Genomic DNA, 27,206 nt, shown 5'->3' with positions numbered 1-27,206 from the left:
AGGTTTAGAAAATTTTGTATTTTTGAAAGGTTGTTTAGAAAATTGACTTGCTGCGTGAGACCTGGAGGCTTATTAAGGCCATCTCTGCTCAAGGTCTCCAACATCCTTGGAGTTAACAACTTCTATTTTGCTACAATTAAACTTTTAAGTAGAAACACTCTTATTTCCATTTAATTGGCTTACTCCCTCTGCGTGGAGTCCACCAATGGGAAGGACTTACGTGTGTTAAAAAAAAAAATCACCTTCATTTTGAACAACATTCTGCTCATAGTGGGGATGTTACAGAGAGAGAAAGTTTGTTTAGTCTTCCTTGCATGGGAGCTGTTCAAACTATTCCAACTCCAAATTGCCTTTGACAGAACAGAAGCTGATTGCGGGAGAGAAGAGCTGTATTCTGAATCTTCCTTTTCCTTTATCAACTTTTATTAATTTGAATTCGTAAAATAATCTGATTGAACTGTAAGTAACTTTATTTGCCTTTCATCCAATGGTTCCTGGGAGGATGATAATTGATTTGCACATGCCTCTGGATAGAGTTTTAGATATCTAAGTATATTCTTTGTTTTCTTATCAGGTTCCAAATTACGAACCAACTTTCTACCACTATTACTTGCTTTTCAATCACAGTTCTCTCTATGTGAGTTTGTTTTAGCTGATTCAGCAGTACTATTTGGATCCTAGGCTAGGAAGATTTAAAACAACCCCCCTTTTTTTCCTGGGGATATTTATTGTTTATATGAAGTGATTCTGACCCTGCTATATCTGCATGTGTACCATCCCCATGAGAGTTAGGTACCAGAGATAAATGACAATCTATAATGGTCAGAAAGTGTTTCCTAATATCCTTTAGAATGATATTAAGATGATGATCTAAAAAACGTAGTTTTTTTATTCATAGCAAGGTCCTGAAGCTTCCAAGAAGCCTTTCCATCTCTTGGAATTTCTCAGGCTCCCTTTGCCCCACCATTTTTTTTTATTCTTTAGAAACATGTAAATCCACCATGCATAGCAGAGCACCAGTTGATGGTATCTTATTTTTTATTATTATTTCTTGGACCTAGAAATGGTGCAGAGGCAATTTTGAAAAATAAAATTAGTAAATGGCTGCAACCCGGTAGTTTCCTTGGAAGTAAGTCTTCCTACCTATCTCCCCTAAAAAGTGAGGGTGCGTGTGTGAGAGAGTAAACAAGCATTGCCTTTTTCTGCATGAAGATGCCTATGTTTTACGCTTCCTATATCCCATTTCATAGCTGTAGCATGATGTACAATGTTTGTTTGAAAAATGCACACACGCATATTGAATTAAATAATGTCATAGTACCCAGGTACCGGTATATGTCATTAGCAACAACTAAGTGCAGCTGTATATCATATTAATTTGGCAATCTGAATTAACTTCCTCTATAGCATTTCAACATGTGTTTCCTATAGAATAAACAAGTTAAACATTCCATAGTAGGCTTATTGTTATTAACTTTTAAAATCATAAACTCCAATGGCAGTAGACATATCTCATTTGAGCTTCATTATTATTAAATCATCCAGTGCAAAAAAAAAAACCATCAAAAAGGGGGGGGGTGAAAACTATTAAAGAAGCTCCTTATTCTGTTGAAATATTCATTTTGATGAAGATGATTACAGTAATATTTTTCTTGAGCTCCTCAGGAATATAATTGTGATTCAGAACTAAGGACAAATATAGTACAGTGGAACCCCGACATAAGAGCTGCTCTACTTAAGAGCAACTCGAGATAAGAGCTGGGAGGGGAGAGATATTTTTGTTCTACTTACAAGCCCAAATTCGAGATACAAGCGCCAAGGAGCTGTCTCCTGAAGCCAAACGCTAACTTCTGCGTTCGGCTTCAGGAGACAGCTGCGAAGCGGCACGCGTGTTTTAAAAGGTTGCAGCCGGCCTGGGGGGCTCGGGGGGGTGCTTGCAGCTTTCTTTTTTGCTCTTTTTCTTTCTCTCTTTTACCTCCCCTTCCTCTATTTCTTCTTTTCTTTCTCCTTCCCACCTTCTTCCCTCCCTCCCTCCCCTCATTCCTCTCTTACTCTCCCCTTTCATAAGTTTCCTTGCTTCCTTCCTCTGTTCCTGTCCCTTCCCCCTTTCTTTCTTTCTTTCTTTCTTTCTTTCTTTCTTTCTTTCTTGCTCTTTTTCTTTCTCTCTTTTACCTTCCCTTCCTCTATTTCTTCTTTTCTTTCTCCTTCCCACCTTCTTCCCTCCCTCCCTCCCTTCACTCATTCCTCTCTTACTCTCCCCTTTCATAAGTTTCCTTCCTTCCTTCCTCTGTTCCTGTCCCTTCCCTCTTTCCTTCCTTCCTTCCCACCCTCCGTTCATTCATTCACCCATTCCTCTCTTGATCGCTTAAAGCCGGTCCCTGGTGCAAAAAGGGTTGGGGACCTCTGTCCTACAGGATTGGGTGGCAGAGAAGTTGAACATATGTAAATTTAAAAGTTTAAGAAAGTTTACAAGTTAAGTGAAAGAAACTTCATTATTCATTTATATGTACATGTACATTTCTTCATTAAAAACATATCTTTCTGCATAATTTAGACTAACTTTGTGAGTTTTTTGAGGGCTGGAACCAATTAAAATTATTTACATTAATTCCTATGGGGAAAAGTCGTTCGAGATAAGAGCTGCTCGACTTAAGAGCCCAGGTCCGGAACGAATTAAACTCGTATCTCGAGGTACCACTGTAATTGGTTTCAAATGATGATATCTTCATTGTTTGGTTTACAAACAAACTTTGTAATGGAACAGAATAATTTAAATCATTGGGACATTATATGATCCACATTTAAATTTTAATGAATAGGACATGAATTTTAGTTTTGCTTGGTACTTTGAATGGGAAACCTTCAGCAGGTAAAACAGATTAAGATTCTATTTCGTATGCATATAAGTATGGGTGAAAATGTCTGTAATACCTTTTAAAATTATTTTCAACCCTTTTTGTTTTCATGCTCTTTCTTTCTCTCAATTTAAAGCCTATTCGCAAATATTTTTAAACCACAATGTCCTGGTTTGCTAAGACAGTGATTTTCAACCTTTTTTGAGCCGCGGCACATTTTTTACATTTATGAAACTCTGGGGCACATTGAGTGGGGCGAGGGGGGGCTGCTAAAAAAAATTTGGACAAAAAATTATCTCACTTCCTCCCTTTCACTCTATTTCTCTCTCCCTCTTTCTCTCCCTTCCTTTCTCTCTCTCCATCCCTCTTTCTTTCTCTTCCTTCCTCTCTTTTTTGCTCTCTTTCTCCCTCCCTCCCTCCCTCTATGTCTTTTTCTCTCTCTCCTTCCCTCCCTCTCTTTCTCTCTCTTGCTTTTTTTCTCTCTTTCTTTCTCTCTTTCTTTCTCTCTTTCTTTCTCTCTCTCTTGTTCTCTTTCTCTCTCTCTCCCTCTTTCTCTCTCTTGCTTTCTTTCTCTCTCTCTCTTGCTTTCTTTCTCTTTCTCTCTCTCTTGCTTTCTTTCTCTCTCTGAGCTTCGCGGCACACCTGACCATGTCTCACGGCACACTAGTGTGCCGCGGCACACTGGTTGAAAAACACTGTGCTAAGACATATTTAGTACTCTATGGTCCAATCTTGAAATGAAACAATGTGAAAATTAATATTACAACTCAGCATTGTTAATAAACTGAGCAGTAGGGGAGAGAAAACATGAGCATTCAGATGTCTGCAACCCTGTTATGGCTACTGAGTTATGGTTAATAGGAATCATGGTTTAATTAGAACCAAAATTACAGGAGAAGGGTTTTTTTTTAACTGCCTCAACAGCAATGGAGTTTAAGAACTCAGTTCAGGCTTTTTTGATCTAAATATTAGAATAATAAAATTGGAAGAGACTTTTGAGGTGTTCTAATCCAATTCTATGCTCAGGCAGAAGACTCTATACCATTTCAAATGTTTTAAATCTGATTTAGATTTTTTTAAAAAAGATTTTCAACCTTAAACCTAAAAAAATCACTATTGCAGTAAAACAGATGTAAGGGACAAAGATTCATGTCTGGCTAATCTCAATTTGGGTATTGTATTGGCAGTTCTGTGCTAGCAAAAACTTCAGAAGAGAAGGATTTAGGGGTAGTGATTTCTGACAGTGCAGTCAGGCGGTAGGGAAAGCAAGTAGAATGCTTGGCTGCATAGCTAGAGGTATAACAAGCAGGAAAAAGGGAGATTATGATCCCGCTGTATAGAGCGCTGGTGAGACCACATTTGGAATACTGTGTTCAGTTCTGGAGACCTCATCTACAAAAAGATATTGATAAAATTGAACGGGTCCAAAGACGGGCCACAAAAATGGTGAAAGGTCTTAACCATAAAACGTATCAGGAAAGACTTAATGAACTCAATCTGTATAGTCTGGAGGACAGAAGGGAAAGGGAGGACATGATTGAAACATTTAAATATGTTAAAGGGTTAAATAAGGTTCAGGAGGGAAGTGTTTTCAATAGGAAAGTGAACACAAGAACAAGGGGGCACAATCTGAGGTTAATTGAGGGGAAGATTAGAAGTAATGTGAGAAAATATTATTTTACTGATAGAGTAGTAGATGCTTGGAACAAACTTCCAGCAGACGTGGTCAGTAAATCCACAGTAACCGAATTTAAACATGCCTGGGATAAACATATATCCATCCTATGATAAAATACAAGAAATAGTATAAGGGCAGACTAGATGGACCATGAGGTCTTTTTCTGCCGTCAATCTTCTATGTTTCTATGTTTCCATTATTTCATTAACTAGGGGGACAATTTCATATGAGAACAGTTTAAGGTGGCACAATAGATGGGGCAATTTGGCTCTGAAATGCTAAAGCTTGTCAACCTGGTTAGCCATAGCCACTCTTTAAAGAAGTGCTGAAAGTTATACAAGAAGTGTCTGAAGGGCCATATATGACATCCTACTTTGATATAAACTAAAAAAAGATGCCATAACCCTTACCAGACTGTTACCCCATCTGGTTAAGTAGTAGTCTTATTTTGACAGTAGCCTTTCTTGGTTTTAGACAAAAAGACTTTCAGACATTGTTTGCTTCTCAGCCTTTTTCAGCCCAAAGACTGAGTGTGATTTCTCCATGTTGTGTTACAACTATGGAGCTGTGGCTTCCCATTCCTTGCTTTGCATTTTTTTTATTTATTTATTATTATGTCAATACAACATAGCAAACAAGATCACTATGCTGGATTTTGTATTTCATCACCAGCCGGGCGCTTCCAAAGCACCTAGGACTGCATGATGTAGCGGCGAATTATGTTTACCAATCCCAGTAAAGCGGCCTTTCGCAATTGACAGGAGATTTTGTCAATTCCAATGGTTTTCAAATGTCCGCTGAGATCCTTTGGCACTGCGCCCAGCATGCCAAGTACCACTGGGAACACTTTCACTGTTTTATGCCAGAGTTGTTGCAGATTATTATTATTATTATTATTATTATTATTATTATTATTATTATTATTATTATTATTATTATTTCAATACAACACAGCAAACGAGATCACTATGCTGGATTTCGTATTTCATCACCAGTCGGGCGCTTCCCAAGCACCTAAGACTGAGTGATGTAGCAGCAAATTATGTTTGCCGATCTCAGTAAAGCGGCCTTTTGCAATTGACAGATGGAGATTTTGTCAATATTGTTATTATTATTATTATTATTATTATTATTATTATTATTATTATTATTATTATTAATTAGATTTGTATGCCTTCCTTCTCCGAAGACTTGGGGCGGCTTTTCAGCCATGCTTTTAAGTAACTGTTTTGTTTTTAAAAAAAATAAATGCACCATAACATTATGCTTGAATATTATTCATAAAGTGGAACAATTAAAAACGCCTTCCTAAATGTGTGGGGTTTTTTAAACTACAGAAGCAACCTGCATGTTTTATGCCAGCCATGAAGCAGCCTTCTTTGATGTCATGTATTTTGTCTCCTGAATTCTACTTACCTTTTCATTATTATGAAAGGACGTTTGGGAGGGGGAATTAAAGAAAGGAAGCTACCTATGTGTGTATAATTCTCTCTCTCTCTCCCTCTCTCTCTCTATCCTTCAGATGTAATTAGAATTGCTAAGTGCAGGGACAGACATGTTCTTTTGTTCAGTATTAGACAGGTAATTTACACATACAACAGGAAATGACAGCAGAAACAAAAGAGCAAAGTTCAACTTGGATTTTAGTAATAAATCAAAGGACTATCTTTGGGAACAATTTTTCCTTAGAGCCTGCACCACAAATATTCATTTTTTTTAACTTATCAGTGTCCCTGAATATCCAGAATAGCTTATAAAGGCCTGCCAAATGATGTCTAAAGAAATAATAGCAGCTGGCTAGAGGTCCTACAAAAAGGCCATCCAACAATTGGTGGAATTGAGGAGGATATGATTCCTGAAAAAACGTTATTTTTATTTTTATTTATTTATTTATTTAGTCCAATACAAATTGAAAGTTAAAGAGAATAAAAACATGTAGTAGTAAATATCAGGTAAGGGATAGAAGAAGAGATATGGGAATAGAATACATCAATGAAGAGTAGAGGAAGGATATATGGATGGGAGAAAAGATATATAAAATATAGGAGAGACAATTGGACAGTGGACGGAAGGCACACTACTGCACTTATGCCCGCCCCTTACTGACCTCTAATAACTATGTTTATTTAAGATGGTGCCTGCTAACTTTAATGTACCGAGCTCCTGTCTCAGTCTTCCCAATCTGCAGCTTTTTAGATACGTTGGACTACAGTTCCCATCATATTGAGTCAGCAAAGCACACTAGGAAAAATGAGCTTTATTATGGTCTCAGATACTTTGACAGAGTGGTTGATGGGAAAAAAGGAATTTTGAGAACTCAGCAAATATCTATAGTAAGTATAGGTAACTTTTTGTCTCCCAAGATATTGTGGAATTGCAACAATTTCCAGCATTCTTGATCACTGGCCACGTTACCTATGAAATCTGAGACTTGTAGTTTAAGAACCAGTTCAAAATGAAAATATTATTTTTCATTCTGGATAAATTAATCATTCCAGTGTCCAAAGAAAGTTGATTGTAGTGTTCTATATAAGACAAAGTGGAAGTTCATATAAAAAGAGAGAGCTGGGGTGGCGCAGCAGGTAGAATGCTGTACTGCAGGCCACTGAAGCTGACTGTAGATCTGTAGGTCAGCGGTTCAAATCTCATCACTGTCTGAAGGTTGACTCAGCCTTCCATCCTTATGAGGTGGGTAAAATGAGGACCCGGATTGTGGAGGCAATATGCTGGCTCTGTTAAAAAGTGCTATTGCTAACATGTTGTAAGCCGCCCTGAGTCTAAGGAGAAGGGCGGCATAAAAATCAAATAAATAAATTTTAAAAAAATACTGGAGCAATTGTATCCTCTGGAAGATTTGGTGCATTTGCCTTTCCATGCTATCCCCAAATGTGTGTGTTTGTGTGTGTGTTGTATGCGCAGACCCATTATTTTGTTTCAGCAGAAGTATTGTCTATATCACTGTTTCCCAATCTTGGCAACTTGAAGGTATCTGGACTTCAACTCCCAGAATTCCCCAGCCAGCATTCGCTGGCTGGGGAATTCTGGGAGTTGAAGTCCAGATACCTTCAAGTTGCCAAGGTTGGGAAACACTGGTCTATATCAACACAGGTGTGCCTAAGTATGGGAAGACCGATGAATGTGGCTCAGGGGTGGGTTTAACTTATCTTGCTGCCAGTTCGCTTCCTCCCATGCTGCATTGCCTTGTGTGTGTGCATGCATTTTGTGCGTGTGCACATGCGCAGTTCCCCAAAATAGACCTTTTTTTAAAAGCCAAAAACAAGATGGTGACGCACAGACTGGGAATTCAGCTTCTGCGCATGCTCAAAAGAAAAAAAGTGGGATTTTTTAAAACAAAAAACAAAAATCCATTTAAATAAAATATGGTGGCATCCACAGACTGGCACTGACTGAACCGGTTCCGTGATGTCATTGTGATATCACCAGCGGGTTGCTACCAGTTTGGGCAAACCAGCCCGAACCAGGAGGAACCCACCTCTGGTGTGGGTCAATATACAGTAATTCCCAATATATATACACTGCTTAAAAAAATAAAGGGAACACTTAAAGAACACAATATAAATCCAAGTAAATGAAACTTCTGTGAAATCAAACTGTCCACTTAGGAAGCAACACTGATTGACAAATCAATTTCACATGCTGTTGTGCACATTCAACTTTGTACAGAACAAAGTATTCAATGAGAATATTTCATTCATTCAGATCTAGGATGTGTTATTTGAGTGTTCCCTTTAATTTTTTGAGCAATATATTTAACTCTGCATTACACTGACACATCCCATCTAAGCGGGCAGGGAGGGTATTTGTGGATCTAATGTATTAAAGTTTTGATTGGCAAAACCCAGGAAGCGAGCCTTCTCTGCTGTTGCCCCTGCCCTTTGGAATGTCTCAATCCCCAAAAGTGATGTGTCCCCCGCTTTTTTGAAAGAATGACTACACCTAATTGCCAATTCAATGGGTAAGGGTCTAAGAGTGATGCCTCTTAGGGGGCAGTTATTATTATTATTATTTTATTATTATTTATTAGATTTGTATGTCGCCCCTCTCCGAAGATTCAGGGCAGCTCACAACAACAAAAACAGTACAAATCCAATAATTAAAACAATTTAAAACCCTTAATATAAAAGACAATCGTACATCTCATACAAACCATACATAAAACGGAAACGGCCCAGGGGAATCAATTTCCCCATGCCTGATGACAGAGGTGGGTTTTAAGGAGTTTATGAAAGGCAAGGAGGGTAGGGGCAATCCTACTCTCCGGGGGGAGTTGATTCCAGAGTGTCGTGGCCGCCACAGAGAAGGCTCTTCCCCTGGGTCCCGCCAGATGACATTGTTTCATCGATGGGACTTGGAGAAGGTCAACTTTGTGGGACCTAACCGGTCGCTGGGATTTGTGCGGCAGAAGGCGGTCCCAAAGATATTCTGGTCCGATGCCATGAAGGGCATGGCATTGGTTTGAGAGCACTCCATCTCTTTCAACCTTTTAACATGTGTTTTTAATTCTCTTACATTGGCATTGATAATGATGATTGGCAATATTCTCCTTTCCATCTGATTTATATAGTGCAGTGAAGGTTGTGTTCAGACACAATTTTGTTCTCTCACACTGCTTGCAATCCTCAGTGTCTCTGCCAGTCAGCCCCTTACTCTTCTAATAGTGACAAAGATTCTCTCCTAAATTACAGGAGCAGCTGATGTCCCCCAAATGTGTAAGGGCTGCAATTATCACTGACTCCCTGGCATTTTTCAGGTAACTGGGAATTCTGGGAGATGCAGATCAAACATATGTGGAAGACATTAGGTTGGGGAAGGATGCAAAATGTGGTGGGATCTGAGCGTCGGAAGCATAAGGAGTTTTAGACAGGTTCACGCCTCTTCTCAGATTGCAATAATTAAAGAAGGCAGGCTTATCTGCTTTTGACTTCTAACTCAATGGGGCATAAGTCACAATCACTGAAGGAATGTTACGTTGTCAAAATGGCGGCCTTGTTAAATTTTAGCGAAGTTCTACCGTGTGCATTTATTGTGTTGTTTGTATTACTTGTGCTCTTAAAGTCAAAATAACGTATTTTTTTTAAAGGAACAATCTGTTCTTCATAGAGAGGGGTTTTTTTTTAATTATTATTATTATTATTGTTGTTGTTGTTGTTCTTGTTCTTATTCTTATTCTTATTCTTCTTCTTCTTCTTCTTCTTCTTCTTCTTATTATTATTATTATTATTATTATTATTATTATTAATTAGATTTGTATGCCGCCCCTCTCCATAGACTCGGGGCAGCTTACAGCAATGATAAAAACAATATATAATGACAAATGTAATAGTTAGAATCTAAAATAACAATAATACATTTAAAAAGTCTAAATAACAAGAAACCCAATATATATTAAAAAATAACATACATATAGTCATATCAGACACAAAGAACTACATAGGCAGGGGGAGATGTTTCAGTTCCCCCACGCCTGACAACAGAGGTGGGTTTTAAGGAGTTTATGAAAGGCAAAGAGGGTGGGGGCAGTTCTAATCTCTGGAGGGAGCTGATTCTAGAGGGTCGGAGCCACCACAGAGAAGGCTCTTCCTCTAGGTCCCACCAAACGACATTGTTTAGTTGACGGGACCCGGAGGAGACCAACTCTGTGGGACCTAACCGGTCGCTGGGATTCGTGCGGCAGAAGGCAGTCTCATAGATACCCTGGTCCGGTGCCATGAAGGGCTTTATAGGTGATGACCAACACTTTGAATTGTGACCGGAAACTGATCGGCAACCAATGCAGACTGCGGAGTGTTGGAGTAACATGGGCATATTTTGGAAAGCCCATGATTTCTCTCACAGCTGCATTCTGCTTTATCTTTTCCTATGTTGTTGTTCTCTACATTTCCCCCAACCGCTTTAGTTTTGCATTTCTTTAGTTTTGCTCAAACATTTTGTGGCAATTAGGAGCATATCGTTGGGAGGTCTTCCTTACTATTTTAGGAAAATAGAAGTCCAATCCTTAACTCCAAAAATATGTAGCAGAAACAACATAATTCCTTCAATAGTCTCGTACCCAAATTATTTTTGGTATCTGCCTATCTTCCTTAAGTGTGTTAGCTGTTTATATGGTCTTTTGCATTGTAAGCCAGCTACTGCTCTGCTGATTTATGTAGTAAGAGACACAGCAAGATCTGAAATAATCATATTTTTTGGCATGCATGGATCTCCTACAGCAGTGATGGCGAACCTATGGCACGGTGGCATGCAGAGCCATATCTGCTGGCACGCAAGCTGTTGCCCTAGCTCAGCTTCAATATTATGTGTGTGCCGGCCACCTGAATTTTGGGATGTGCAGAGGCTCTGGGAGGGAGGTTTTAGCTTCCAGAGAGCCTCTGGGGGAATAGGGGGGGGGCGTTTTTACCCTTTCCTGCCTCCAGGGAAGCCTTTAGAGCCTGCAGAAGGTGAAACATAAGCCTACTGGGCCCACTAGAAGTTAGGAAACAGGCCATTTCCAGCCTCCACAGGGCCTCCAAGGGGCGAGGGAAGCTGTTTATACCCTCCACAGGCATTGAATTATGGGCGTGGGCATGCATGCGTGATAGCACATGCTCATGTTCTTTCGGCACCCGAGGGAAAAAAGGTTCGCCATCACTGTCCTACAGCATTTAGCTCCTCTTCTCAGTTATTCAAGTCAGACTGTGTTACAAGTACACTACTTTTTGAAATAGGAATGGCATTTCCTCCTGAGGGGAGAATAAGGGGTTTCCTTTGCAGGATGTTGCCAATCTGACAAGCCATTACATCACGTTTGAAGCTATTGATAGTGTACATTTGGACCATGACATGGAAGTAGAAAGGCCTCTTATCTCACTTTGAAGCCAAATTATCATCCATTCAGTTGTTCTGGGTAAACTCCTGTGGAACTGAAGTTCCATTGTCTGAAACTTTAATTGATTGGTTCTCAATCAACATTATGCTATTAAGCCACCCGGAAACATGTTTGTTCAAACAAAACTATTTGGCGAAGATATATTACTTAAGTACAGTACATCAATAAATTTCTCTCCCTCACCCCACCCCACCCCGCATTTGTTCCCTCCATATATTTAGATCCATTTTCTGATATATTTTAAATTAAGCATAGCAATAATAACATATATCATCCTAAATTTTAACAGGAGGAAACTCAAGGAACTATATATATATATTGGGGTGACTTACTAGTGTAAGTCAGGAGACAGAAAGAATGGATAATGCTACATTCTTGATATTGATATTCGTAAGTTATTAAAAACTCATCTTTGCCGCCAGGCATGGGAAAATTAATACACACACCAATTATCAAGGCTGGCGTATGGTTTGATTGGTTGTGTGATTATTTTATTTTATTATAAGGGTTTTAAATTGGATTTTAAAATTGGATTTGTACACTGTTTATGTTGTTGTGAGCCTTGGAGAGGGGCGGCATACAAATCTAATAAATTATTATTATTATTATTATTATTATTATTATTATTATTATTATGTCAATACAACACAGCAAACCACTATGCTGGATTTCGTATTTCATCACCAGTCGGGCGCTTCCCAAGCACCTGGGTTTGCGTGATGTACCGGCGAATTATGTTTGCTGATCCCAGTAAAGCGGCCTTTTACAATTGACACATGGAGATTTTGTCAATTCCGATGGTTTTCAAATGTCCGCTGAGATCCTTTGGCACTGCACCCAGCGTGCCAAGTACCACTGGGACCACTTTCACTGGCTTATGCCAGAGTCGTTGCAGCTCGATTTTTGGATCTTCGTATTTCACTAATTTCTCTAGCTGCTTCTCCTCAATTCTGCTGTCCCCTGGGATTGCGATGTCGATGATCCATACTTTCTTTTTCTCCACAATCAGGATGTCTGGTGTGTTATGCTTCAGAATTCGGTCAGTCTGAAGTTGGAAGTCCCAAAGTAGTTTGGCTTGCTCGTTTTCCACCACTTTTTCGGGTGGTTATTATTGTTGTTGTTGTTGTACATCCAAGAGAGTAGCTGTATAAGATAAAGATGATTTGCGGGGTTGATATTTCAAGAAATGAAAAATCTATAAGACAAAACTTTTTGATCTCTAAAGCAAAAAAAAAAAATTAAAGATATGCCTTTTTCTTTCCTGCTTGTTTCAAATACTGTGGCACCCACTGGTGGTCAGTAAATATAACTACTAACATTTCATTTATAGGCGATGGCTATAGCTGTTACTGAGTTTCTGCATCTGAAATGCATGATCAATTTATTCTATAACAGTTAAATAGCTTCATTTCTAATTGTCTTCTGTTTTATTTTTTGAGTTTCTTTATATGTTTGCAGGGATGTGATTGAAAAGTAGTTCAGGGATCGTTGAACAAAAAAAGAAATAGAGTGACCTACACTGATATTGCCTCCCAGCTGGGATATTAGGTTGCACTGATGTCACCCACAAATTCAGGTAAGACTTAACTTTTATTTGCTCCAGCATAAATATATAGCATTGGGCAAGTACAGTACAAAGAAGTTCCACTGCTGAGTTTCTCTAGAGCAGTGTTTCCCAACCTTGGCAACTTGGAGATATTTGGACTTCAACTCCCAGAATTCCCCAGCCAGCATTCGCTGGCTCTGGATAAGATCACTGGCTCTGGATAAGATTGCGCCCATGCGACCTCTCCTCACTAAACAATGTCGTCTGGCGAGAACCCAGGGGAAGAGCCTTCTCTGTGGTGGCTCTGACCCTCTGGAACCAGCTCCCCCCTGAGATTAGGATTGCCCCCACCCTTCTTGCCTTTCGTAAACTCCTTAAAACCCACCTCTGCCGTCAGGCATGGGGGAATTGAAACATCTCCCCCTTGCCCATGTTGTTTTGGTGTTTGATTGATTGTGTGCTTGTTTTTTATATATATTGGGGTTGCTTTTATGAATGTTTTAACCTAATTAGATTGGTAAATATTAGATTTGTCACTATGTACTGTTTTTGCCATTGTTGTGAGCCGCCCCGAGTCTGCGGAGAGGGGAGGCATATAAATCCAATAAATCTAATCTAATCTCACCTGAGCTGCTCTTTGTCCTTTGTGACGTACAGAGAACAAATAGAATTCTTTATTGGGCAAGTGTGATTGCACACACAAAGAATTTGTCTTTGGTGCATATGCTCTCAGTGTACTTTTTTTTTTTAAAAAAAAGATACATTTGTGAAGAATCGTGAGGTACAACAATAGTCATAGGGTACAAATACACAATCATGAAACAATCAATACTAATAAAATCATAATACAAGCAACAGGTTACAGTCATAAAGTCATATGTGAGAGGAGATGGGGGATAGGAATGATGAGAAGGCTAATAGTAGTGCTATATATAGTAATAAAGATATAAGATATCTTCTGGAATTCCTAGCACATCAGTATAGAGCAACCTTCCCTAGCCCGTGTCTTTCTTGGATCTTGGACTTCTATTTTAGAATAGAATAGAATAGAATAGAATTCTTTACTGGCCAAGTGTGATTGGACACATAAGGAATTTGTCTTTGGTGCACATGCTCTCAGTGTACATAAAAGAAAAAGATACATTTGTCAAGAATCATGAGGTACAACACTTAATGACTGTCAAACAAGCATGTGCATATTTTTTAAATTATGAGTTTTTAGTTTTAATTATTGGATTTGTATTGTACATTGTTTTTTCTATTACTGTTGTGAGCTGCCCCGAGTCTACGGAGAGAGGCGGCATACAAATTTAATAAATAATAATAATAATAATAATGAGGAAACAATATTAATAAACATCTTAAGGATATTAGCAACAAGTTATAGTCATTGAGTCATAGGTGGGAGGAAATTGGTGAGAATGGGTGAGAATCTGAGAAACTAAGAGGGATGAAATGAGCACCACCAGCAGAAGACAAGGGATGAACTCAGTCGAACATGGGTAGGAGCTGCTATTAAGGCCTGTGTGTGATCGCAGAGATTCATGCGGCGAAGTGTAAATACTTCTCCGCACTAATTCATCTGCAGAGAATCGACCAGTGATCCTCTTTAAGGTGAGCTGTCTCATCCTGGGGAAGAGGGGGACTGAGGAGGAGACCGGTGATGGCACTGAGGAATTTGCAGATTTTCTCGAAGAGAAAAACCACGCGATTCCATTCCCAGTTAGATGCTGACATGGTTGCTGGTCCAGTGGAAGCCTCTGGTGCATATTTTTGCCCTGTCATCTGGGAACAGTTTGATCCTATTGTGTCTGAGGAAATGGACAGGATCCTAGGGACTATGCATGTGTTTTAGGCATAGCAGGTAGAGTGCAGTACTGCAGGCCACTAAAGTTGAGTGTAGATCTGTAGGCCAGCGGTTCAAATCTCATCACCGGCTCAAGGTTGACTCAGCTTCCCATCCTTCCGAGGTGGGTAAAATGAGGACCCGGATTGTTGGGGGCAAAATTCTGGCTCTGTTAAAAAGTGCTATTGCTAACATGTTGTAAGCCGCCCTGAGTCTAAGGAGAAGGGCGGCATAAAAAAAGTTGAATAAATAAATAAATAAATGACCAGGGGTGGGCTACTGCCCGGACGGGGGCGGGGGGAATGCAGTGGGGTAGCGAAAATGGAGCTCCACCCTGCCGGCGTGTGCCAACCGCCCTTAATTACAGGGTAATTAGTCCAAGCAGACACACACACACAATTGAATGCAAAATAAATGTTCTTTATCAACAAAAGAGAAGAAAAAACTCCCTTTTCACTTCAAAGGGATTTCTTGTACAAACAAGGCACAGTTTAAATGCAATGCAATGTAACTGGGAAATTGAGTCCACTAATGTTCTCCAAACAGTGATAAACACTCACAATGAAGTATAATCCAGAGTCCAGGAATTCCACACACAGTCTTGAATACAAACAGGAAACAACAATTCACGGTGTTGTCGAAACTACAATCAGATAGTCTTCCACAACGGCCAAGCCAGTATGTTGCTCTTTTATCATCAGCTCTAATTACTGGAGCCCCACCCAAACACAGTTGGCCTCTCTTATCTCCTGTAATATTTCTTAAGTTGTTCTCTCCTATGCATAACTACACATGCATGTCTGTCATACATTCCTGATCTGAATCCAGCGAAGATAAAGATGATTGATCTCCTCCTGAGTTGTCTGCCAAACCCCCCTCTTCCATGTCACCCACACTTCCTTCGTCAGAGGATACTTCACTGGCAGATGCTGTCGGGAGCAAAACAGGCCTGTGGCATGTGGATGTTTTCCCCACATCCACCTCCACATTCCTTGGGGCAGGAGTTGGGCCAGAGCTAACCACAACACCCCCCAGAGCACCCAATTTGCACTGAAAGATGTTGAAAGAAAATGCAGGGCATCCTGCATAAGCCACACCCTTCACTACCCATGTCCCTCCTACCTTGTGAAAGCTTCCCGAGAAATGACAGGTTGGTGGACTCTGGTGGTGATTAATGCTTCCCTACAGGAGGTTCAGTCCCCAAGCATTTTAAGGAGGCTGTGGACTGTCTTCTCAAGAAGCTGTCGCTGGATTCCACCCTGTTGGATAATTTCTGACCTATGTCCAATTTTCCCTTTTTGGGGAAGATGGTTGAGAAGATGGTCGTGTGCAGGTGGGGGTTGTTGTTGTTGTTGTTGTTGTTGTTGTTGTTGTTATTATTATTATTATTATTATTATTATTATTATTATTATTATTATACATCCAAGAGAGTATTATTTATTAGATTTGTATGCTGTCCCTGTCCGCAGACTAGGGGTGGCTCCCATTTACCGCTGCAATTCAATGCATGGGAGGCAAAAACAGTTTTCCCCACCCCCTGCAGGCCCTCTGGAGACTGGAAACGGCTTGTTTCCCAACTTCTGATGAGCCCAGTAGGCTCATGCTGCAAAAACTTCCCTGAAGTGGGAGAGGATAAAAATGCCCTCCCACATTCCCCAGAGGCTCCCTGAAACCCAAAAGCACCCTCCCAGACAATGTTCCCTCTAATTTTTTTTTGGTGTGGGCGGAAAAGTATAGTGTCTGGGTGGCAGTCCCCTTGGGACTGGGCGGCATAGATAAATAAGTAAGTAAGTAAGTAAGTAAGTAAGTAAGTAAGTAAGTAAGTAAGTAAGTAAGTAAGTAAACAAACAAACAAACAAACAAGAAAAAAATCCCTTCTTTTTTATTAAAATAAATTAATAATTTAAAAAAACCAAAATCCATTTCTATTAAAACTAAAACAACCAGCAAAACCAAAGACATAACTATTAATAAAAACAGGTGAGGGCTGGGGGTTTTTTCCTCTGTTATTATTTAAGTGCTTTTACCATATGCTTTAAATCAGGAGTCACTTCTCTCTCTGTTTCTCTCTTTCCTGTCATTCTCTGCCTCAATCATTTTCTCATTTCTCTTTTTTTCTCCACTTTTTTCTATCATTTTTCTCTCTCTCTTCCTTCCACTCTTCTCTTGCTTTCTTCCTCTCTCTCACTCTCTTCCTTCCTCTCTCCTCTCTCTCTCTCTCTCTCTTGCTCTCTGAGCTGAGCTAGGGCAACCGCTCATGTGACAGCAGGTATGGCTCCGCATGCCCCCTGTGGCACCCGTGCCATAGGTTCACCATCACTGATCTAGACCCTACCAGTCAGAATTCAGACCTGTATATGGGATAGAAACATCTTAGTCACTCTTTTTGGTGATCTCTGACAGGAGTAGGATGGGGGTAGGGCACCCATCCTTGTTCTATTTGGCCTCTGAGCAGCTTTTGATCTCATCAATCATGGGATCCTTTGGAGTAGCAGGGGTTGGGAGTAGGGGACTCTGTGCTATCCTTGTTCACTTCCTTCCTCTGTGGCTGCTCTCAGTCAGAGTTAATAGGAGGTGAGACATCCAGCCCACTGCTTTGTGGGGGTTTTCAGATCTTGGTACTCTCTCGGCTCCTATTCAACATCTGTATGAAGTTGTTAGGTGAGAACATCCATCAACATGGACTGAGATATCATCCATATGTTGATGATACTCAGCTATATATCTCAGCCCATGGCAAGTTAGTTGATGCTGTGAACTCTGTCTCGCAGTGTCTGGAGGCTGCTGGAGCTGGATGGGGAGCAATGGGATGAAACTAAACACTGGCAAGTCCAAGGGGCTCTGGGCTTGGAGATCTTTAGCCTATGGGAAATTGCTACTTTTGGTCTTGCATGGGGTGATTCTGCCCCAAGCAGACCATGTGCATAATCTGGGGATTCTCCTGGACTCATGATTTCTTCTTGAAGAGCAGGAAGCAGTTATGGTCAGGAGGGCCTTTGCGCAACTGTAGGTTGTGCCAGTTACACCGTTTCCTGGGCCAACAATCCCTATTCATGGTCACTCATCCCCTAGTCACCTCCTGCCTTGACTATTGTAGCTTGCTCTACATGGGGCTGCCCCTGAAAAGCCTCTGGAAGCTCCAGTTGGTTCAAAATGCAGCACCCATATAATTTTTTGCAGAACTCAGTGTGCACTATCTCTCCTGCAGAAAGTACATTGGTTGCAAATTTACTTCTGTGCAATTCAAGGTGCTGGTTGTCACCTTTAACACCCTTCATGGCTTGGGACCAGGTTATCTAAGGGACTGTCTCTTGCCAGTCACATCTATCTGACTCACTACTAGAGGCTCCCATCCTATAAGGAGATATATCTGACAGGACCCAGAGGAAGGGTCTTCACTGTGGTGGCTCCTTCTCTCTGGAACATCATCCCCCTGGAGATTAGACTGGCCCCCACTCTAACCCTCTCTTGGAAGGCCCTGAAGATTTGGTTCTGCCAGCAGACTGGAGAACCCAGAGAGAACTGAAGCCATTAAATGGCTGGTATGAATGTATGTTGTCACCAGATGGGGAATGTGGGTGTGTGTGGGTGTTATTTTTTATACATGAAATAAAAATAATAAAAAAGAAAAATCCCCCCCCCCCATTCCCTATCTGGCGACAACACTTGTCGCTTGGCGGGACCCAGGGGAAGAGACTTCTCTGTGGCGGCCCCGGCCCTCTGGAACCAACTCCCCCCAAAGATTAGAATTGCCCCCACCCTCCTTGTCTTTCATAAGCTACTTAAAACCCACCTCTGCCATCAGGCATGGGGGAATTGAGATCCTCTTTCTCCCTAGGCCTTTACAATTCTATGCATGGTATGTATGTTTGGTTTTTATGTTAATGGGTTTTTAATCATTTTTAGTATTGAATTACTATTGTACACTGTTTTATTGTTGCTGTTAGCCACCCCGAGTCTCTGGAGAGGGGCGGCATACAAATCCAATCAATCAATCAATCAATCAATCAATCAATAATAAATAAATAAATAAATAAATAAACAAACAAATAAATACACATTATATATATATATATAATGTTCTTCTAATCTGCCTTCAGTTGCCATGTGTGAGTAGTTGGCAATATAAATTTACTAAATAAATAAATAGATTTTATGTGTTCTCCATTTTATCCTCTAGCTCAGTGATGGTGAATCTATGGCACGGCTGCCACAGGTGTCACATCGAGCCATACCTGCTGGCACGTGAGCCATTGCGCTAGCTCAGCCCCAAAGTGCATGTGTGTGCCGGCCAGCTGATTTTTGGCTCACACAGAGGATCTGGGAGGGTGTTATTGGTTTCCAGAGAACCTCCAAGGGAATGAGGGAGGGCGCTTTTACCCTCCCCTGGCTCCAAGGAAGCCTTTGAAGCCTGAGGAGGATGAAACACGAGCCTAATGGGCCCACTAGAAGTTGGAAAATAGGCCATTTCCAGCCTCCAGAGCGCCTCCGGGGGATGGAGGAAGCTGTTTTTGCCCTCCCCGGGCATTGAATTATGGGTGTGGGCAGTCAGGCTTGCATAATAGCATGCACACATGCTCTTTCAGCACCTGAGGAAAAAAAGGGTTGCCATCACTGCTTTAGCTCCTCAAAAAAAAGGGGGGGGGCGCTTTAGACTAATAAGGCAGCGTCATACCAAATATAAGGGAATTACTTAAATTGGGGGAAAGGAATCCTACACCATGGTTGTAAGAGCGCTATTACTGGCAGTTTCTTTCTCCTTTTGCTACCCTGCAAGACATAGCCAGCTATACCAGAAAATACTTTTTGCTAGAACCTTTCAGGATATTGAAGACTGATGAGAAGGGAAGGATCCATTTTAAAACTTGACATTAGTCCACAGTAAGTTTTATATTATGCAGTCAACCTCATTGGTCTCGTAAGACTATTATGCTCTGGAAAGAGTTCCTAAAAGAGCATCTAATATGGGTAAAAAGGCCAATCTGAGAGTGGCAATCCCTTCCACACTGAGGGCAGATCCATTCGGTCCCCTGCCTGGCCCCCAGATTTTGCTGGTTCCAGGACTGCCTCTTTGCCTTGGCCTGCTGAACAAATATCTCCTCGAAATGGAGAAGGATATGCTATGATTTTAGCCTCCAGGCCGAGTGATCAGAGGTCAATGTTTCCAAGCTGTTAAATTCCATTTCCAAGGCTTTTAAATCCCTCTTGCAGATATCCTTATATTAGAATACTACTTTATTGATATATCCAGGAATTCTGAGTTCTGAAAGCAGACTTTAAAGTTTGTTAAGGTTTTCCAAGTATTTCAATAGATTTTTTTAAAAAAATAAAAAAGTGTTTTAGCCTTAAAGAGGCTAAAAACGCTGTAGCCATTTAGGTCACCCAGGGTTACATTTTGGATCTCTGTAAAGCTGCTGGGACAACTTCCAAATACAGTGGTACCTCTACTTACGAACTTAATTCATTCCGTGACCAGGTTCTTAAGTAGAAAAGTTTGTAAGAAGAAGCAATTTTTCTCATAGGAATCAAAGTAAAAACAAATAGTGCGTGCGATTGGGGAAACCACAGGGAGGGTGGAGGCCCTGTTTCCTCCCAGGAGATTCTTAGAGAGGCCTCATGGAGGCTTCTCCCCGCCTTTTCTGGTCGTGTTTCCTCCCAGGAGATTCCTAGACAGGCCCCACGGAGGCTTCTCCCTGCCTTTTCCAGTTACAGTTTCGGAGGCTCGGGTTTGTAAGTAGAAAATGGTTCTTAAGAAGAGGCAAAAAAATCTTGAACACCCGGTTCTTATTTACAAAAGTTTATAAGTAGAGGCGTTCTTGGTAGAGGTACCACCGTAATTATAGGATAATCCCCAATTTAGATCATTGTTACAATATATAGAATGTGGTGACTTCGGAAAATCATAACACATGCAGGATTTATACTTTTCCTGCCATAAATAGAATGAATTCCCTCTTAATTGCAAAAATCACCACATAAATACAAAATGGTTATCAGCTCTGATACATGACCAGTTGTAGTCTTGATTTACACATAGACCAAATCGTTGTGGTTCAGCCTGAGGCTGCTCAGGGACCAGCTGTGTCTTTGCTGGCTCCATGCCCGGAGGAGGAAGACAGCGAAGAGGAGGGAGCTGAGCAGTCGGACGGGGGAGGGGACAGTCAGGAATGGGACGAGGAAGAACAGCATGAGAGCCCCGGGGGGGGGGGTCTCCCCAGCCAGTAGCTTGGAATCATTAGGTGATGATGCAAAAGCTGTCATTGACATGCGACAGAGACCGTCAGAGCAAAGAAAGCAGCAGTTAAAGAAATATTACCAACATTGAATGAGAAACAGCTGGGCTGGGGTGTGGTCCTCATCAGCAGGGTTTAAAAGGCAGGCAAGCCCTTGAAGCCATGTGGAGTGTTATCATTTGGAGTTGCGATGACCTGTTTTGATTCTCGGCGTCTCTGGTCTTGGCTTGTGGCCTAGCAGTCTAGAAGACTCGTGGGAGGTGTATGTTTGCTATCTACAGCTTCGTCTTGGCAGCAAGAATCTGGTATTGCTTCATGGACTATTGCCTTCGTGGATATATTTGAAGATACAGCGTTTTCCTGTTTGTAAGGACATTTTCTGTTACCTGTGTTTTTCTTGAATTTTATAAACTGCCTTTGCCTTTTACCGGTGTGTCTGGCTTCTCTTTTTGGGTTGGTCTTGGCTTCTGGAGTGACCCAGACAGAACACAAATGAGCTAGGAATAGAGTAAAATGTATAAAGTGTGAAGTGGATTATATCCCAGGTCAGACCTCCAATGATAAACCCAGATTACAGTTTTAATGAATCTACTCAAGTAAAAAATTAAATCCTAGTCAGAACACGACTCAAATGAAGGAACCTATCATTTACTTGATGTGCTAATTAGACAGAATATCTTGCTTGCATGCACAGAAGACACTGGTATCTTCCCAGTTCATGCACAATTGCACAGGTTTGAAAAATGCTTCCCATTTCACTGCCTTATACAGCTGTATATATATAAGAAACAATCAGTTAAATGCTATAAATTTCCTGCGTGAACATGATGTAGTTTCTGACAATTGGAGCCTGAGGGAATTCACCAGCCATGCTCAAATTCCAGATAAACAGTCTACACAGGAGGTTACGATGTCCATTGGCTGACTGTTGCCCCATTGCATCATTAATTTTGTAGGTATGTCATATCCAAGTACAGTGGTACCTCTACTTACGAACTTAATTCATTCCATGACCAGGTTCTTAAATAGAAAAGTTTGTAAGAAGAAGCAATTTTTCCCGTAAAAAAAGAGCAAATAATGTGTGTGATTGGAGAAATCACAGGGAGGGTGGAGTCCCTGTTTCCTCCCAGGAGAGGCCCCACAGAGGCTTCTCCTCACCTTTCTGGCCCTGTTTCCGCCCAGGAGATTCCTAGAGAGGCCCCACAGAGGCTTCTCCTCGCCTTTTCTGTTTACACTTTCGGAGGCTCGGGTTTACAACTGGAAAATGGTTCTTGAGAAGATTCCAAAAAATCTTGAACACCCAGTTCTTAGCTAGAAAAGTTCGTTAATAGAGGCATTCTTAGATAGAGGTACCACTGTAGATGCTGCTGCTCCAGGTTGCAATCCAGATAATAACACAGGTCCATTGTCTTGGTTGGTTCCACTAACCAAAGAACATGCATCACTGCATTTTATTTACTCACAGTGTCCTTAGCACAGGCCTGTTCTGGGATATTCTGAATAATTCAAATAAATGGTATCCCCCAGCTCTGGAAACCTTTTTAATCAGGGCTGCTGCCTGATCCCATCAGAGAATACTGCCAGAAGTGGGTCAGGGCACATCAGGTGATACTCTGCTGCAAGGGGCTGTCAAAGTGAGAGCTAGCCTGAAACTAAATACAGTGGTACCTCGTCTTACGAATGCCTCTTCTAATGAACTTTTCGAGATACGACCCCGGTTTAAAGATTTTTTTTGCCTCTTCTTCCGAACTATTTTCACCTTACGAACACAAGCCGCCACTGCTGGGATGAAGGGGTTTCTTTTTTTTTCTTTTTTAAAGAAAGAAAAGGGAGGGGCGGCTTAGAGAGAGCGAAAGGGTTTGTATTAAGAAAGCAAGGAGAATGGAATGCTTGCAGAGGTAGTGAAAGGGTGTATTTTGAAGAAAGAAAAGGGAGGGGCACCCCCCTTGCCTTTCTTCCTTCCCACTCACCCTTTCCCCTAGCCTTGCTTCTTCCACCCGCCCCCTTTTGCTGCTCCTCCCTGCCCTCTGTTCGCCTCCCTTCTAAAGTTTGGGATTTTCCTGAAGGATTTGCACGCATTATTCGCTTTTACATTGATTCCTATGGGAAACATTGTTTTGTCTTATGAACTTTTCACCTTACGAACCTCGTCCTGGACCAATTAAGTTCGTAAGACAAGGTGTCACTGTATACACTAAAATGGGTTAGAAAGCTTTGACTTGATTCTTGTCCTCAGAATTTTAATTCCCACCCTCCAAATCTTATAGATCACATTGTAACAAAGAACATCAATATTGACCAGAAGATGTTTAATTTGGAAATCGCTGGAGGGATAATTTTTTCACTTGTTCTGCTGTTCTTCTTTATACAGTATTGCAGGTAAAATGTCTCATTTTTATAGTTCCTTATATTCGTAGAGTGGGTCAGCATAAAAGTTATAAATGGAAGGAAAAGAGACCAAATTATTTTCTATCTGGTCTTTCTTTTGTATAAATGCATTTTAGAAAGTCTTCCATGGATTCATAATTTCCATAACTTAACAAATATCTTTGGATTCTACCTACTAGTGTAAACAGGCTTCCTGAAGATTTTATATGAGCTGCCCACAAACCTGTCCCACCAAAATAGGTTGGATTACTGGTATAGCACATTGCTATGACATCAGTTGTAGGAAAATTCCTAAGTTTATTTTAGCAATTTATAATTGTACGTTATATAGCATATAATATATTGAATATTATCATATTCAGTACTTTCAGAACTGATGGTCTTATCCTAAATATTTTTTGATATAACATTTGATAATATTATAAATGTTGGTAACAGAAAACAAACAAAAATAGAATGGGTAATGCACCTTATGTTATGGAACAAGCTGCATTATAGAGTAATCTAATTTCAAACTTGAGGGTATAAACACTAGTTTATGAAACTGCAACATTTATAAAAGTGAAGAAATGTAAACTTTCTCTCATTTTAGCATAGTACATATACATATTCTATAATGTTTACTGAAACAATTAAATCAATAATAGTAACCTTATTTTTTTCTTTATTTCCTAAAAGAAATTGTTATTATTAAAGTCCTATTACAGTAAATATATTACCTGCAACAAATAATTTTAAAAAGAATTATAAGGTTGACTTTCTTCTGTTATATCTGCTTCTACTGTGTTGTTTTTTTTATTATAATATCTCTTTTTTCAATTTTATGAGTTTCAGTATTGATCTCTACAATTGAAATATCTAACACACCAAGTTATTGAAGGTAAACAGAAAAATAAGGAGATATTGGTATAATTGAAAAAAACAGTGTAAAAACAGCCAAAAATAAAAAATAGAAAGGATGGAGGAAAAAGAATTTTCATGGAGGATCAAGCCACAGAACATTTAGTTTGAGTAAAATCAGGTGCTAATTTGCTTGAGTTTCTTGCAACTTTCAATAGCTTTCTTTACCTCAGAACTCTCCATTTTCAGTGGATCACAATTCCCATAACTTCCACCCATCTATATTGGGCAGGTTTATGATAACTGGAAGAGAGTATAAGTATTTGAATACCTACCCTGTTTCCCCAAAAATAAGATGTACCCCGAAAGTAAGGCATGTCAGAGGTTTTGCAGAATTTGCTAATATAAGGCACCCCCTCGAAAATAAGGCGTAGTCAAGTTTACATACGGTACGGTGGAAAAACATACAGTACCATTCAAAGCTGTTCATAGCGGTACTGTAATAATGTGGCGTCCCCTGCTGGCCCCTTCCATCGCTTTGTACTGTCCAGTACAGCAGACACAGTCTGCTGCTGTCTCACTGCCATTACAGTCTCCACTACAGTGCGTAGACTGTAGTTCCTCTGGTGGCCAGAAGCTGCAATAGCAGGAGTATACTGTTGTACCATATAAGTGCCGTCGTTTGTGTGTATGGGTGCCATACTGACAGGTACCGTACCGTAATCAGTGTACCGTACGGTACACTTTCTTTAGGGGTGTCAGCTTTTGTGCCTGTGAATTTGTCTTAGTTGCAAAACATAAGGCACCCCCCGAAAATAAGACGTAGCACAACTTTTGGAGCAAAAATTAATATAAGACAGTGTCTTATTTTCGGGGAAACACGGTAAGTATTCACTAGACTGTTGTGGGTTATTTTGCTGCAAGTCTCTTTAAAATGAATTCTCTTTCTCTTTCTTTTTTCATATTAGGAAAAAGTGTATGAAGCCCCGAAAATTATTTAAAAAGCTACGGCTATCCTCAACACTCAAAGGTGCTAAGAGGGATCAATCAACTTCTACATCCTATCTCAGTTTAGTAGTTTCCAAGTGTGAATCAGAATTTCCCAGTGGCAATTCTAGGCACCCAGAAACCTCTGGCCACAAGCAAGTAGTCATGGTGGATCTTCATTTGAACAAAGGATGTTCTGTAGAAGAAGAAGATATGAATACCCCTGTGCTACCACATACTTATAGCACCTCACAGGAATTTAGTCCCAGAGAGGAACCGCTTTCCCATGAGAAAAATGACCAAAGCCACGTGTCTTTAGAGAGTTTGGCAACTTTTTTTATAAACCGAAGAAAGGTTCGAGAAAAGACGGAAGGGTGTGGTTCTCCAGATAAAGATGACTGTAGACACAGTTTCAATTCAATGTTAAACCTGTCTTTATTTGAGAAGCAAGAGAAAGCAAGGTCCCAAATTGAATTGTCTAGCCCACATTCCAAACAACACCTGGCTGCTAAAGCAATATCCCAACAACATTTGCAAGAAACTGGTACAGGTGACTGGAAACCACAACACGTTGTGAGGTCTAAATCAATAACCATTTCACCATCCTTCAGTGACGAGCTTCTTATTAAGAATGATCTAACAGAGGTAGTTAGAAGAAAGGCTTTATCTCCACCTCAATCATGGTTTGTTCATTTGGATGGGCGTTCCAACGCTCAAGTTCGGCATTCCTACATTGACCTTCAAACAAGTAGAAGGAGTGGAATTAACAACAGCTGCCTGGATTCTGGAGATGACATGAATGAGCGAAAAGTGCAAGTGCAGTTGTATCCACAGAAAGATTTGGATGAAGTGGACCAAAGTGGCCGTGAATGTGGAACTTCAGCTTGTAGTCCTGAAAATAATACTCCAAGATGTGTGTTGGAGGGGGGGAGAAGAAGAAGTGACCAATTGCCCAACCAGCAAGAAGAAACGAAGAGAAATGTAGAAAATCTACCAGAGCCTTTACCAAGTAGAGAATGTAAAATCTCTGAACACCATGAAGCATGCTGTAATGGTAGTGACCATGATGATGCTAATCATCAAAAGGAAGGTAAAATGACCCTGTGGCAAAAGCTAGAAGAAAGACCAGTCATGGCATTCAATCTGAAGTAATCTGAAGTATATCACATATTTTCTTACCAAGAGAATATAGTATATAATTGCTTTTTTTTAAAAAAACAGAAGAAAAAAAGATGAAGTAATCTTTTGGGTGAGTTGCAACTGAAAAGATAATCAAGGTATTCAAGATAATTTTTGTACAACTTGCCTAGTTGTTTTGCAAGATCTGTATGAAAATGTAATTTTGACTTCCATTTACTTGATATGATCCATCAAGGTCATTTGGATATTTTGAACATGCGGAATAGTCGGCCGAAACGTGGCCTCCAGGAAGGACGTCTTCGTGATGTCAAAGCTCCACCCATGGAATTCCCTATTGGGATTTCCCACCTCCGTTTCAGCCTCCAGATCGGCCAAAAATGCCGCTGCTGATTGTAAAAACGGCGCTCCACCGGGCAGCACCGCCCAGCTGTAACCTTCTGAAACAGCCGGGCGCTTCTCGGCAGCCCCTGGAACCCAAACCCGAACTTTTGCTGAACGTCTGGGTTCGGCGTTCGGGAGAACGGCGAGAAGCCCCCCAGCTGTTTTAAAAGGTGACAGCCGGGCGGCAGTGCCCAGCGGAGCGCCATTTTGCAATTCCCCCCCCTTGCATGCATTAATTGCGTTACGAACTTTTCACCTTGCGAACCTCTTTCCGGAACCAATTAGGTTTGTAAGATGAAGTATTACTGTACTTATTTACAAGGTAGTTCCAAAATGTCTACCTTTATTATAATCTGCCTTTTTTTTATATGAAACTTGACAAGCTTGTATTTTTTCAGTTCCTATTCTTAAGTGCCTATTTTACA

At 40.5% G+C, this 27,206-nt stretch overlaps 1 protein-coding gene across 6 annotated transcripts; it reads left to right on the top strand.

Moving 5' to 3' along the window:
• The first annotated feature begins 268 nt into the window (after positions 1–268).
• Positions 269–27,206, top strand: LOC139154565 (protein FAM171A1-like). 6 transcript variants are annotated; one of them, XM_070729302.1, is made up of 5 exons: positions 269–459; positions 12,878–12,995; positions 21,930–22,001; positions 23,313–23,424; positions 25,242–27,206. In XM_070729302.1, exons 4-5 carry the CDS (start codon positions 23,351–23,353, stop codon positions 26,410–26,412), a joined length of 1,245 nt encoding a protein of 414 aa, XP_070585403.1. In that variant the 5' UTR covers positions 269–459; positions 12,878–12,995; positions 21,930–22,001; positions 23,313–23,350; the 3' UTR covers positions 26,413–27,206. The 6 variants fall into 6 exon arrangements, with proteins under 6 accessions (XP_070585403.1, XP_070585401.1, XP_070585400.1 ...); XM_070729300.1 differs by lacking the exon at positions 21,930–22,001 and adding an exon at positions 9,240–9,304; XM_070729299.1 differs by lacking the exon at positions 21,930–22,001.

Source organism: Erythrolamprus reginae, chromosome Z, assembly GCF_031021105.1.
Source record: "Erythrolamprus reginae isolate rEryReg1 chromosome Z, rEryReg1.hap1, whole genome shotgun sequence".
Classification (NCBI taxonomy): Eukaryota; Metazoa; Chordata; class Lepidosauria; order Squamata; family Dipsadidae; genus Erythrolamprus; species Erythrolamprus reginae.
The sequence above is the reverse complement of the archived record's forward strand: the minus strand, read 5'-3'. Positions and strand labels throughout refer to the sequence as shown.